The following is a 14,384-nucleotide window of genomic DNA, read 5'->3' on the forward strand; positions in this document are numbered from 1 at the left end:
GTACTATACTGCCGTGGTGTGTGAAGAGATAGAGGGATGCAGAGTTTATCGTAATTCAGATGGTGCATTTAATATTGTGTTATACGTTCATGCAGAACAGTACATCTGAAGTTATTTTGAAAGGGTACCTTGTGGTCAAATGAGATTTGTTATGCTTAGACTATTTTATATTCATTCCTGCATTGCCTTTGAACATCACCTAGTGGCTTACTAGTGAGTTATGATATATATGATATCGTATACAATTATACATATTTGTGAAATATTATACAATTTGACTGTACACCCCCCGTCTTTTGAAATATGTAAACAATTAGATCATTCAGTTTCCGTTTTTAATACGTTTTTCCCAAATGATTTCATTCTTTCCTTTTTGCAATACAGCATGACTCCCTTTTATAATAGCCTCTCTCTCCCTCCTCTCTCTCTCCCTCCTCTCTCTCTCGCTCTTCTCTCTCCCTCCTCTCTTTCCCTCTTCTCTCTCTCTCCCTCCTCTCTCTCTTTCCCTCTTCTCTCTCTCCCTCCTCTCTCTCTCTCTCTCTCCCTCCTCTCTCTCCCTCCTCTCTCTCTCTCTCCCTCTTCTCTCTCTCCCTCTCTCTCTTTTCCTCTTCTCTCTCCCCCTCTCTCTCTCCCTCCTCTCTCTCTCCCCCTCTCTCTCTCTTTCCCTCTTCTCTCTCCCTCCTCTCTTTCCCTCTTCTCTCTCTCTCCCCCTCTCTCTCCCCTCTTCTCTCTCTCTCTCTCTCTCTCTCTCTCTTTCCCTCTTCTCTCTCCCTCTTCTCTCTCTCTTTCCCTCTTCTCTCTCCCTCTTCTCTCTCTCCCTCCTCTCTCTCTCCCTCCTCTCTCTCCCTCTTCTCTCTCTCCCTCCTCTCTCTCTCTCTCTCTCTCTCTCCCTCTTCTCTCTCTCCCTCCTCTCTCTCTTTCCCTCTTCTCTCTCCCCCTCTCTCTCCCTCCTCTCTCTCTCCCTCCTCTCTCCCCCTCTCTCTCCCTCCTCTCTCTCTCCCTCCTCTCTCCCCCTCTCTCTCTCTTTCCCTCCTCTCTCCCTCCTCTCTTTCCCTCTTCTCTCCCCCTCTTCTCTCTCCCCTCTCTCTCTCTCTCTCTCTCTCTCTCTCTTTCCCTCTTCTCTCTCCCTCTTCTCTCTCTCTTTCCCTCTTCTCTCTCCCTCTTCTCTCTCTCTTTCCCTCTTCTCTCTCTCCTCTTCTCTCTCTCTTTCCCTCTCTCTCTCCCCCTCTCTCTCTCCCCCTCTCTCTCTCCCTCCTCTCTCTCTCCCTCCTCTCCTGCTCTGTGTGTGAGATACTGCCATTTAGGGCAGTGTTACTGTTACCTCTCAGTGAGTGTGGCAGGAATGTCCAGTTGGCCAATGGGTTGAGTGCTACCAGCCCTCAGCCATTACCTTCTCTCTACTATTTAGCTTTGTCCATCCTTCAGTGGATACCAGTGAGTAGCCTAAATATCCATTCCAGTACTCACATGATGGAGATACTGTACTGTTAGAAACACCCACCTCGCTTCCACCCCACCCCCATCCTCTGAGCCTCCAACACAGATTTGGATTTGGTCACTGTGACTCAGATGATGAGAAGCACCCTTTACTTCCTGGTTCCAGGCTTCTACATGTTTATGGATGACATGTCTTTACAGGAGGGAGTCCATTTAACCTATTTGGAATCCTCCTTCATTTAATCGTCCTCCTTCATTTAATCGTCCTCCCTGTTTTATGCAGGACTTATGTGCTATTGGTATTATTAAGTTAATGACATTGCAATGAATGCAGTTTGCAGTCAGCCTCATAAGCGATTCATCTGGACCAGAATACATAAGGAGAGGCTGGTGGAATATAGCAGTAGAACAGTTTTCCACCCTGTTCTGAATTAAACCTACTTTTGTTGCACTCGTTATCTTGGAGGCACAGAACCGAGAGCTCAGTCCTCCTTATCAAGTAGTGGGGATTTAACAGTAGCCGGGACGGTTCTTTCCACTGTCGTTTCAAGATGAGAAGTCTGCAGTCTCTGGGATTAGTGAATCCTCATTTGCTTTACTGCCCTGCAATTTAGTTTCCCTGGTAATTAAAAAGGCTGTCTGGAGCCTGGGTGTTGCCTCGCCCAGGCCTGGCTGGCCGGCTGACTGACTGGCCCGTTTTAATGGTATTGGATGCTGTCATCACGCCTGGAAGGCCACGAAGCAGTTTCATGGCCTGAAACAAAATGGCGCCCCACCCCATTCCTCCCTCCCCCTACAGGCTTTGCTCTTTCTGAACACAGTTGGGGTGTTTTTGAAGTTATTACAGGATGTCCTTGAGTGTGTGACTGAGGAGTGCTATATCACAGCGTCACCATACCACAACACATAACTGACACCTTTTTTAAATCGTGACCGGCCGGCACTACAGTCCATTACCGGGCTTATCATGAAGACAGTATAGTAACAGTGCTGTGGCAATGGCCTGGAGCCGTCTCCCAACTCAACTGGTTCTGATATCAATTCATATCAAGTGTAACTAAAAAGGATAACAGTATCTGTTCACGGGGTATAACAGGTACTCATTGTTGTAAATATTCTCTGGATATGTGTGTACATGGATAGTGAGCAGGCTTGTGTAGCAATGTGTGTATCAGATTTTGTGACTGTCAATAATAGATGTGGTTGCAGTGAATATTTCATGGTAGGCTGACTGAAACGCTCTGCTGTCAGAGATATGGAGAGAGAGAGAGGGAGAGAGAGTAGGAGGGAGGGTGAAATTGAAGCTGTGTTTTTAACCCTCGTTCTAGTCTCTCCCTGCCCTCCATCTGCACGGTACAGTACAGTAATGCCTACTAGTATTAACCCCGTCTTCTCCTCTGTCAGGGTTCTCAAGATTCAACGGGGGGCCAGGAGGGGCTGGTGCCCCCGCCCTTCTCCGTGTTCCCTCCACCACCCCCTCCGCAGAATGGCCTGGGGACAGAGTTTGTCGGTGCTTTGTTTGGTGCTGGTGGACAGGGGCCTTCGGATTCAGGGGCTGGAACAAATGGCTCAGCCACCACTTCCAACATCTTACCCACCCCGGTGAGTGTTGTGGTTGGTTTTGTTGCTCACTCTGCATTTGTCCCAAAAATGCTCATAACTACTACGTTTATTCCATTTATCAGCCTCTCCCTTTCCCTCCACTCTCTCCCCCAGCAGACAGAAGTGTCCCCAGGTCAGGTAGATGGAGTGGGGCAGTGCGTGGCAGTAGAATTAGCAGGAGTATCTGGGGCTGACTCCGCAGAGGCCAAAGGAACCCCAAAACGACTTCACGTCTCCAACATCCCCTTCCGCTTCCGAGACCCTGACCTCAGGCAGATGTTTGGGGTAAGAATCTGGGAACTTCCTTGCTGCACTTTGAGATGAGGAGTAAATCAGTTTAACCCTCCTGTTGTTTAATTGATGGTTGGTGTCAGACTGGGTGTTGAGAAGAACAAAGGGCCAGACAGTCACAAAGGGAGGAACACTCATGTCCTTTGATGTACTCTATCACAGGGCCATGAGAGCCACAGAGAGGTAGTCAGTAGTTAGTGAACGAGTGAGGAAAGGAAGGCGTGTACTTACAAAGGGATAGAAAAATAGACAATAGAAGGTAAGTGCAATTTGATTGAATTTATTTTGGTACAATACTGCCTCCTAGTGAGCTGCAGGTGTAGTTCACCCCTGATTGTAATTTAATTACACTGAGTACATAATGCAAGTAAAGTTTTTGTTTGTATCCTAATTTCTTGTGTTTTGTTTATTTTCAGCAATTTGGGAAGATTATTGATGTTGAGATCATTTTCAATGAGAGGGGCTCAAAGGTGAGTGAGATGGTAAACATGTCCTCAGTCCCACCACTGTGGACACTATGATGAAAAAGTTCACTGTGTCTCAATGCTACATTTTCCACACACACTGTGTCCTACTGACCTGCACTGATAGTATAAACAACAGGGTAGTATTGTGGTTAAAAACCACTCCAGGCCACTATTGAACGTCTGAAACTAGATTGAAAGTAAGTCAAAATTATAATGGACCTATATATTTTCTAATAACTGCAAATTGATTTTGAAAAGCAAACCGGTCCCAAGAAAATCTGTGCAGTCCTCTGTTGAATTTCGACATTCCGTTTGCCCAACCCTTCACTAATCAGTAACCACCGTATATCAGTTCTAGAACAAACAACAGTATTAACCAGTGATTATAACTGTGTACCTGTTCAGTAAATGTGTAATGAAATTAGTAAAACTAGCTAAATCAAAGTGTTTTGATTTTCTAGAGAACAACTGATATGTTTCTTCCAGCCCTCTCCTTACGCTGTCTTTGTGGTGCGCCTCGTTCCCCTCTGTCTGTCTACCCCAGGGCTTTGGCTTTGTCACGTTTGAGACCAGCGCCGACGCAGAGAAAGCCCGGGAAAGGCTTCACGGCACGCTAGTGGAAGGTCGCAAGATAGAGGTAATTTGACCCATCCCCTCCTTCTACCATCGTTCCTCTGCCTGTACACTGATTCCGCTAGCTGCCATCCTTTTCCACTGACCTGCTCTGATGTGGTCTCTGCTGGTACCCCCCAGATGGTTTCAGAGCGTTTGTCTTGTTTCCTGGTTCATTTGGGGCGGGGGGGGAGTTGAAACCTCAAGGCATGCTGGGAAGTTTTCGCTCTCTAAATGGTTTAGGTCTCGGTCCTGTCTTGCACCATTTCTTATTATAGCTTCCACTGCTTTGATTTCAAAATACAATCTAAAACATCTTTCTCTGTTGCTGGAACCGCGGGACATTAGGAGAGCGTGATGAGACGATGATGCATGGCCGATTGTAGCCAGGTTGATCATATCTTAGTTCCTAGTCTAGAATGTTCCTTTTTTCCCCCCGTGCTGCAAAGTGCTAGTGACAAGCTTATGGCTCCTGGCCTCCAGCATGCAGCACAGTGCTCTCCTCTCCATCTGTAAAATAACTACGCCATATATTTCATATTTAGCTCCCTCCTTTCACTATCATTTTTTAAAATGAAGCTTTGGCTCGTATGTGACTGTTTCAGGGTTGGGGAGAAGCTGAGAAGATGCATGTTTTTCTTAGAAATATTGTCCGTTTGCGTGCCAGTGATATCCTGCCCATCTCTGGAGAAGATCTATTTTAAGCCAGGTTCTTAGCCAATCACGATTCTGCATGGGCTCCTGCCTCCTTGCTGTGGTTAACTGTGGTAGTTGTGTCCTGCATGATGGTGATGGCTGGACCCGCTTGGGTTTCATCTGTCAGCTCTCAAACATCTGGTTCTGAATGACACCTGCATCCAATGGTCTATAAACCCTACATTTCACCTTCAGTCAATCAGCAAGTTGAATGGATACTGATGGAGCCCAATGAAAACCCACATCAGTTAAACTTCTATAAATCAACAACCTATTTGTTTGGCCCTGGTGGTTCTGTAACCTCTGTGTCTGTAGCCTTTGGAGTATCTTCTTATTTCATGCATGAACTTTATCACTTTAATTGTAAGGAAGTTTGTCTCTCTCTCTCTCTCTCCCCTTCACCTTTTATCATTGCTGCATGTGTGACAGTAGTTGATCTCTCTGAAGCTGTGGCCAGGCCTTTGTAATCTGCATGGGGTCAACAGGAGTGTCTGTCATCAGGTTTGTCTGTGTTTGACTAGTGCATGGGATAGAACAGCCGTACAGACTAAGGGCAAATAAAGGTTGTTCTGTATTTATATACTCATTCAACAGCGAAGGAAAAGCCCAGTATTCCTTTGAGGCACTGCTATGTGACGATTCTTCTCTCTCCTAGAAGTTGTTTGCAACCCTAGCTTTGTCCTTGGTAATATAATTTCAGTTATATATTATTCATTTCTTTTTTTTACTGGCTGTTATTCTAACATGTGAAGACGCTAATTTAAAACTGGCTAAGCTTAGAGGCAATGTTCTGACATGAGGAATGTTTAGATGTTTTAATGGTCCCGTACTAGGCTTAGATTACACATAGTTTTGCTTAAAATACTACCGTAGTATGTCTTTCAGTTTCCTAACACATTGTTTTGCTTAAAATACTACCGTAGTATGTCTTTCAGTTTCCTAACACATTGTTTTGCTTAAAATACTACCGTAGTATGTCTTTCAGTTTCCTAACACATTGTTTTGCTTAGGAAACTCTGAAAGATATACCATGGTAGTATTTTACCAGATTGTTTTTGAAATCAGGAGTGTGAATATTCTGTTTGCTGTCCTTTTGCATGGGATTTCTTGGAAGTATGTGTGCATGATAATACTATGGTGTTGTAACATGGCTGTCACTGCAGCGCTGGTGCGGACAGTCTGGGATTTCTTGCATGTCTTTTATATCGGCTATTTTGTTAAGACTAGATGATTTTGGTGATAGTGATGTGGACTTTTGGTTGTTTAGCATGACATCTTCTCAAAGTTAAAAATGCCTTACTACTTTTATGAAGGTCTGTTTATCCATAAAACAAAAAAAGGCAATCGCTGTTGATTGGATTCAATAATTTATTTCATGTTGTTGACTAAAGTCTGTCAGTGCATGGGAATTTGTAGCGATTGTTCTCCTAGCTAGTCCGTTTGGAACCCTAAGTGTGCATGGCTGTTGGTTCTACACAGAGTGTAGTATTGATCTCTGCGGTGGCCTATTCTATTACATCGAAGTGTACTTCTTTTTGTCTGGAATAAAACTCTGCGCTTTGAAGAAGTCAGTTTCCCGTGCGCGTCCAATGTACCCATGTAAGTGGTCCGATTCACTTGTCTTCCTGCTGTTTGTGTCTTCACTCCACACTACTGTGTGTGTCTATGTCTGCACACACACCATGCATCTCCTCCATCAGTCTGTGTGTGTCCTCCTCATATCAAAGGGTATTCCACAAAAAGCACTCTAACTAAAGACATTGACATCACACCCCATAGACCAGGACTCTCCAACCCTGTTCTTGGAGAGCTACCCTCCTGTAGGTTTTCACTCCAACCCTGTTCCTGGAGAGCTACCCTCCTGTAGGTTTTCACTCCAACCCTGTTCCCGGGGGGGCTACCCTCCTGTAGGTTTTCACTCCAACCCTGTTCCCGGAGAGCTACCCTCCTGTAGGTTTTCGCTCCAACCCCATTTGCAACTTACCTGATTTGGCTTTTCAACCATTATTAGAATCGAGTGTGCTAGATAACCTACAGGACGGTAGCTCTCCAGGAACAGGGTTGGAGTGAAAACCTACAGGACGGTAGCTCTCCAGGAACAGGGTTGGAGTGAAAACCTATAGGACGGTAGCTCTCCAGGAACAGGTTTGGAGTGAGAACCTATAGGACGGTAGCTCTCCAGGAACAGGTTTGGAGTGAAAACCTACAGGAGGGTCGCTCTCCAGGAACAGGATTGGAGTGAAAACCTATAGGACGGTAGCTCTCCAGGAACAGGGTTGGAGTGAAAACCTACAGGACGGTAGCTCTCCAGGAACAGGGTTGGAGTGAAAACCTATAGGACGGTAGCTCTCCAGGAACAGGGTTGGAGTGAAAACCTATGGGACGGTAGCTCTCCAGGAACAGCGTTGGAGTGAAAACCTACGGGACGGTAGCTCTCCAGGAACAGGGTTGGAGTGAAAACCTACAGGAGGGTCGCTCTCCAGGAACAGGGTTGGAGTGAAAACCTACAGGAGGGTCGCTCTCCAGGAACAGGGTTGGAGTGAAAACCTACAGGAGGGTCGCTCTCCAGGAACAGGGTTGGAGTGAAAACCTACAGTAGCTCACCGGGAACAGGGTTGGAGAGTCCTGCCATAGACGCTTAATCAATTTCCAGGCAGTAACAATTATATCCATCAAAGCAACTCATCACATTGATGTATTGAAAGTGACATTTAAGACATTTGACTGTGGGATACCCCGACATTTGACGGATACAGCCCTGTAAGTCTTGTCACTGTGCTGTCACACCACAGTTCCCACCCTGAAGTACTGTAGTAGTAACAGCGTATTGAACGTGTAGGTGTGTCTCTCTCACCGCATGCCGCTCTTGTTGATGTGTTGGTGTGATGGGAAGTGATTGCTCCGTGGCGCAGAGTTTTAGGCAGACATTAAATGCAGTAGAATATGAAGGTGCAGTCTATCACCTCAGTAGTGGTGGTAATGAGAACGAGCGACGTCTCGTCTCCTGGTGCTCTTGAGTCTGCATGCATCTCATCAGACACAGGGTCGCAGAGAGGAGAGCTCCTCACTCAGAGACCAACCATGTCACCACTGCATGAGCCTGAGTCTCTGACTAAAGAGAGAGCTGGGTGTGATAAGGACTAACTTACTGTAACTGTTCACCTGATCCTGCATGGCTGATCCGTTCTCATTCAGTGATAGATGTACGCTACACTACTGCAGGTGGCAAACCACTCACAGCCTCCATTTGAAACAGTTCTGTCTGTCTTTTAAAGAAAAGGGTCATGTTCTCCAAGAAAACCAATCAGACTGGATGTTTAATCCTGACATTCCACCTCGGTGTCAACCTCATTGAAAAGGCATTGATTTGGATCCTTTTTCAACACCAGCTCTTTTACTTGAGCTTTAGATGTGAATTGGCTCAAATCAAAAGAAGGCTGTGATCACTCTGCTCCCCAGAACTGTATTACTGCTCTAAATGGGCTGTTTGTGAAAAACTGGGCTTAGCTTTGGATTTAGTCATGGTTGTTGCTTGTTTCAGATACTTTGCATGATTGACAGAGAAAAAGAGGTGAACTTGTGAATGGATTGGTATGGTTGTGTGTGTTTATGTGAGAGGAGGGCAAAAGAAAAGGGGACAGGGAGTATGAACTGTTCCCTTTCCACTCCTCCCTCTTTCTCCAAAACCACAGGCTGCTCCATCTCTCTCTCCTTCTCTTTCTCTCTCTCTCTCTCTCTCTCTCTCCTTCTCTTTCTCTCTCTCTGTCCTTCACTCTCCCATTCTCTCCAAGCCAGTCATGTTTGTCTTCCTTTGTTTCTCTACTGTTATGTCTTTCCCTGTGTGACACTCCCCAGTCCTCTGTCCCTGTGTGACACTCCCCAGTCCTCGGTCCCTGTGTGACACTCCCCAGTCCTCTGTCCCTGTGTGACACTCCCCAGTCCTCTGTCCCTGTGTGACACTCCCCAGTCCTTTGTCCCTGTGTGACACTCCCCAGTCCTCTGTCCCTGTGTGACACTCCCCAGTCCTCTGTCCCTGTGTGACACTCCCCAGTCCTCACCCTCTTGTATATGTGCACCTGTGTGTGTAATACCTCTCATTGTATGTCCTTTCACATGTTATATTTTCGTCTTTAGTCCCTTACCCCATCCTTCTCTCTTTTTATCTTTATTTTTTTAATTCTAATGTTATTTTGTTGTGATTCATGGTGGAACTAAATGTTCCAAAGTAATTTCTTTATACAATTACCCCCCTCTGCAGATCAAAATATGAATCCTGCCCACGTCGCCTTTGACTAAGAATCATTTTATGCTACATTTCACTTAAGTATTTTTACTGCCACTCTTGACTGTGGGAGACATATTTTTAGACGCAATTAAGCCAATCTCTTAATATAAAAGTGGTCGACCTGGTTTTTGTGTCCCTTAATCTTATGACCACTATAATTTGCATACGTTGAAAGAAGCACCCCTCCAGTCCGTGTGTCTCTAGAAATGGAAAGATGCTCATGCATTGAGCAGAAACTCATTTTGGATGATTTTTCTCTCTCAAAAACTGTATCACTGCTTTCAACTATTATCCCCATTTTATTTCACATTGGGGGGATTTTAATTTTAATTTATTGGGTTGTTTGTTGGTTTATTTATTTGTTATTATATTTTTTCTGTTTCCCTGATGACTTCTGTGTGTTGTCAGTCTCCACGGTAACCACTCGCGTGTCCTCACGCTGTTTCTTCGGCAACGGTAAGTTGTGTATAAATGACATATTCGCTGATCTGACCCCCACCCCTCCCTTGAAAAAGGCAGTAGATGAAAAATCACACATTGTTTTGAATATTTCTAAAGGAACCGTTAATTTGGTAGTTCCAATCTTTCAATTAGCTCAGTGGCAGTAGATGCTGGGAGCAAGACGTACAGTAGTTGCATGCTTTAGTTATGTCCACAGCATCTTTGTATATTACCAATACATTTGAAGTATGGTAGCCTAGCATTGTTCTGATCTCCCAGCTATCCAGAGTATAAGTCCCTGTTATGATGGGGCCTGCATTGATAGGGAAGGTAGCAGTGACGAGGCACACACACAGACACACAGCCCATTGACAGCCTGGTCTAACTAGTAATAATAATGGATCCACCCCCCTCCCCTCCTCTCATTAACACCTCCCCGGAATGTCCAAGTTTAATCATCCTCCTCTCTGCAATGACATGGCTTACCAGAACCCATTTGATTAATACTTCATTGTATGTATATTTTTCCTAATGAATTGTTATCCCCAGTAATGATGATAACCCATGGCTCTCTGGGAAGCTCCTGTTCAATTGTGTTATCATCCTTTCAGCTGCTTCAGTCAGTGTTAAGGGGGAAATAAATCTGTCATTATAACTTTTCTTTGTCTCTAGTGTTGGGCGGGTTTCAGATTCATGGAAGGGCCTGTGTAAAGGTGCAATATGCAGAAATCGCTTTGCCATTTCCTGGTTGCTAAAATTCGAATAGTTATAGCCTAATTCTCTGTTTATTTGACAGACCTGTAGTGTAGAGAGTCATTGTACCATTTAAACCGCTGAGAAATATATTTTCAATAACGTAAAAATATTGTATTTTCAGATGTTTGAAGTAGAGGTCAACCGATTATGAATTTTCAACGCTGATACTGATACCAAAAAAAGCCGATACAGATTAATCGGCTGATTTATTATTATTTTGTCATTTTGTATACCTTTTTTAAAATTATATATATATATATAGATAGATGTAATAGTGACAATTACAACAATACTGAATTAACACTTATTTTAACTTAATATAATACATAAAATCTATTTAGTCTCAAATAAATAATGAAACATGTTCAATTTGGTTTAAATCATGCAAAAACACAGTGTTGGAGAAGAAAGTAAAAGTGCAATATGTGCCATGTAAAAAAGCTAACGTTTAAGTTCCTTGCCCAGAACATGAGAACATATGAAAGCTGGTGGTTATTATAGGAATTGTGACGCGTTGACTATTTCTCTCTATACCATTTGTATTTCATATACAGGGGGGTTGAACAAGTATTTGACACTGCCGATTTTGCAGGCTTTCCTACTTACAAAGCATGTAGAGGTCTGTAATTTTTATCACAGGTACACTTCAACTGTGAGAGACGGAATCTAAAACAAAAATCCAGAAAATCACATTGTATGATTTTTAAGTAATTCATTTGCATTTTATTGCATGACATAAGTATTTGATACATCAGAAAAGCAGAACTTAATACTTGGTACAGAAACCTTTGTTTGCAATTACAGAGTCAGGGTATATGGCCCTCGTGGGGCATATACCCTGACTCTGCTTGCACTGAACGCAAGAGAATTGACACAATTTCCCTAGTTAATATTGCCTGCGAACATGAATTTGGTCAGGTCGCCCAAATAGTTACATATTGCAGTTTTAAATCCTAATGCACAAATGTGGCTCGTCTGCTTTCAGGCACACAGAAAGTAGTACAGAAATTACAGTTACCATTTTCAAACACGTCCCATCAGTTATGCTGATTTAGATGGTACAATAATGAATCAACTCAATCAAGTTGAACTTGCACTTGCACATATAATGGTAATTCTATGGACATGCTTAGAACACAGTATTGCTTCCTACAACATGGTGTGTTTTTCCATAGAGATCCTATTCAATTACTAGAGGGGCAATTTCATAAGCCCTCAAAGTTCTAGAATGGGGTTAAAATGGCTGCCATATTGGTCAGGGAGAAATCCAGTCTAATTGGAATTAATAGCTGAGGCGTAATCCAGAATTTACATATGATGGAAAATTAAAGTAATGCATGTGATATATCAGAAATTGTGTAATCAATTATTGTTAACCTAAAATATTGTGATATAATTATAAATACAGTTTAAAGGTTTATACCAATTTTCTGTATAAATATCATCTAAAATATATGTATGTAAACCATACATGTTAAAAATGTTTGTTTTCATGGGCAGTTGAGTGCTCTTTTATGATATAATATCAGTACTTGTTGTATTTCCAACTTGTCTAAGTCCTATCAACTGATTTCAGCCAGTGAATGGCTGTGGATTGACTGCATTGATCAAATGGAATGTTGGCATATTGGCAGTTCATAAAAATACAAAAATCTATGGGAACATTCCTCTAAAACTGGCTGGATTGCTAGCTAACAAACATACAGGGCATATAAATTCATTATTTTATGTCAGGGATGGGCACCATGGGGTAGAGATAAAATGTTGCTCTTTTAGAGCTAGTTTACTGCATTCAACAACAAAAAAAGATTACGTGCAATGGGGTGGGGAGAAGATTTTCAAATTTTAGAACAAATTTCATGCCATCCTTTTTAGTGTTCGAGTTAATTATGTGCAATTCTACACATTTTGCCATAAGGTAGAGAGCGATTTTTACAGTTTTTAATATAATACCTGTGAGACTGACTAGCAAAATCAATGGGGACCCTGGGCTCTAATTCGACCTTGATTACTATAAGTTTGGATAACTGGCTGCTAGAATAATTTACCAATATAGAAAATGTTAGCTGACATGGGCTAATTTGACTGACAGAAGATGAAAACAGTTGATGCACAACATTTTGAAATTGCATCTTGTGTATTCTGCTTCGCAATAGTAAGTTGTGACCCCGACTGAGTTGCCCCCCCAATTAAAAAAAAAAGTATATCCGAGGGCCTTCAAAAAGGGGGGCTGCGGCCACCAGTTTCCCAGCCCTGTTTTACATCATCTTATCACAGCATTGGCAAACCACAATTGACCAACTCCCTGACCAAAATGGCTCACCTTTATCCTATCATAAAAATATCAATGTAAATTCTAGTATTCTAAACCCTAATTCTATGTGTTTTTCTGTGTTCTAAATGTGAACGTATTCTGCACTAAAGTGTATATGCTTATGTATTTCACATTTTGAAACTTCAGGGAGAATCACTCATGGAAACCGATAGATTAACACAGGGGCACAGGCATTTGTGGGGTGGACACGGGCCCACCCACTGGGGAGTAAGTATATCTGTTACAGGAGTAGGTGAAATTGCAATTGTTTAGAAAAGATAGCTCATCCATCTGTCCATATTTTCTCTTCACAATGATAAGCAGCGTTAATCGTGTTGCTCTTGAAGCTTGAGGATTTTGAAGTTCAAATTGTGAGCAGTAGCAGGGCATCTTATGGAATGCACTTTAAGAGAATACTCAATCAATAAAGTTTCTAACAGCAATAACTCACCTCTCTGTAGTGAGTGTAGTAATGGGATTAACAACCAGGAGTTAAAGCACACAGAACAGAATGTATGAATTCCTTTATAGAGTAGCCTAATTTCTGAAAGATAACTATATATAAACACATTGGGATTAACTGGTTGATCCTTTGGTCTGTCTTTTGCTGTCCTTTTTTAACTTCTCTTTGGTTTGGTTTTCCTTTATTGAATGGTGTGTGTGTGTGTGTGTGTGTATTAGTTTGTGTAATGGTCTTAGTTCGTGACACACAGTAATAATGCCTGGCAGTGTCTCGTATGATTTGATTTCTCTCTTTTTTTGGGGTATGAGGATTGCTCTTCTCTCTCTTCCCTCCATCCTTTGGTACTCTGTCTCTCTATTCCTTCCACATATAACTTAGTGAGATTTTTGGGAGAATGGTCACAGAATCTAATTGCTTTTTTTGAATGACGCACCTTGGTATTTGTTATTTTTGTTTTTGAAAAATAATTGTTGATTTTTGTTGTTGCTTATGTAGACGATGTCTCTCTCTTCCTTACACCATTTTTGTGTTTCCCTGTTTCTGTATGTGGACTGGCTCTGTATCTATCTCTCTCTTTCTCACCTGCATCCCTCTCCTGAACTCCTTACCTGTTCCATCTGTCTCTGTATGCGTTTGATATGGGAGTGCTGCGATTGTTTTGATTGGTCTCTATGCTGCATCCGACGCTTGCTGATTGGCTGAATTACATTTTTTGGTTCTTTATTCTCACTCTTGGTCATGTGATGCGCCCATATTTGGCTGCGTATAATTTTTGTCTTATAAAATTATTAATTTTGTCCAACAAATGTTTTTTTGCACCCCTCTTTCTCTCCCCCTTTTTATGTATTGATGTTGATTTCTTTTTAGGTTAACCCCAACAAGTTTGGTTTCATTTGGGGGCGGTTTGGGTTTCTTTGGTCCAGTTCTATTGGTACTGCTGTGGGCTTGTGTCCTAAGTTGGGATGGGGTTGAATGTTTATTATTAACCCATGCAGATGTGTTTCTCACTGGTCTCTGTTT

General features: G+C 42.8%; 1 protein-coding gene across 5 annotated transcripts in view; it reads left to right on the top strand.

Annotated features, from left to right (window-relative positions):
• The window catches only part of LOC115104279 (RNA binding protein fox-1 homolog 2-like), a 41,103-nt gene that overhangs the window by 18,150 nt on the left and 8,569 nt on the right, over positions 1–14,384 (top strand). For all 5 annotated transcript variants that reach the window (XM_065006567.1, XM_065006566.1, XM_065006565.1 and 2 more), the window contains exons 3-6: positions 2,842–3,039; positions 3,154–3,324; positions 3,747–3,800; positions 4,342–4,434. In XM_065006567.1, coding sequence (XP_064862639.1) covers positions 2,842–3,039; positions 3,154–3,324; positions 3,747–3,800; positions 4,342–4,434 — 516 coding nt within the window. The remainder of the gene's footprint in view (positions 1–2,841; positions 3,040–3,153; positions 3,325–3,746; positions 3,801–4,341; positions 4,435–14,384) is intronic.

Source organism: Oncorhynchus nerka, linkage group LG21 (genome assembly GCF_034236695.1).
Source record: "Oncorhynchus nerka isolate Pitt River linkage group LG21, Oner_Uvic_2.0, whole genome shotgun sequence".
Lineage (NCBI taxonomy): Eukaryota > Metazoa > Chordata > Actinopteri > Salmoniformes > Salmonidae > Oncorhynchus > Oncorhynchus nerka.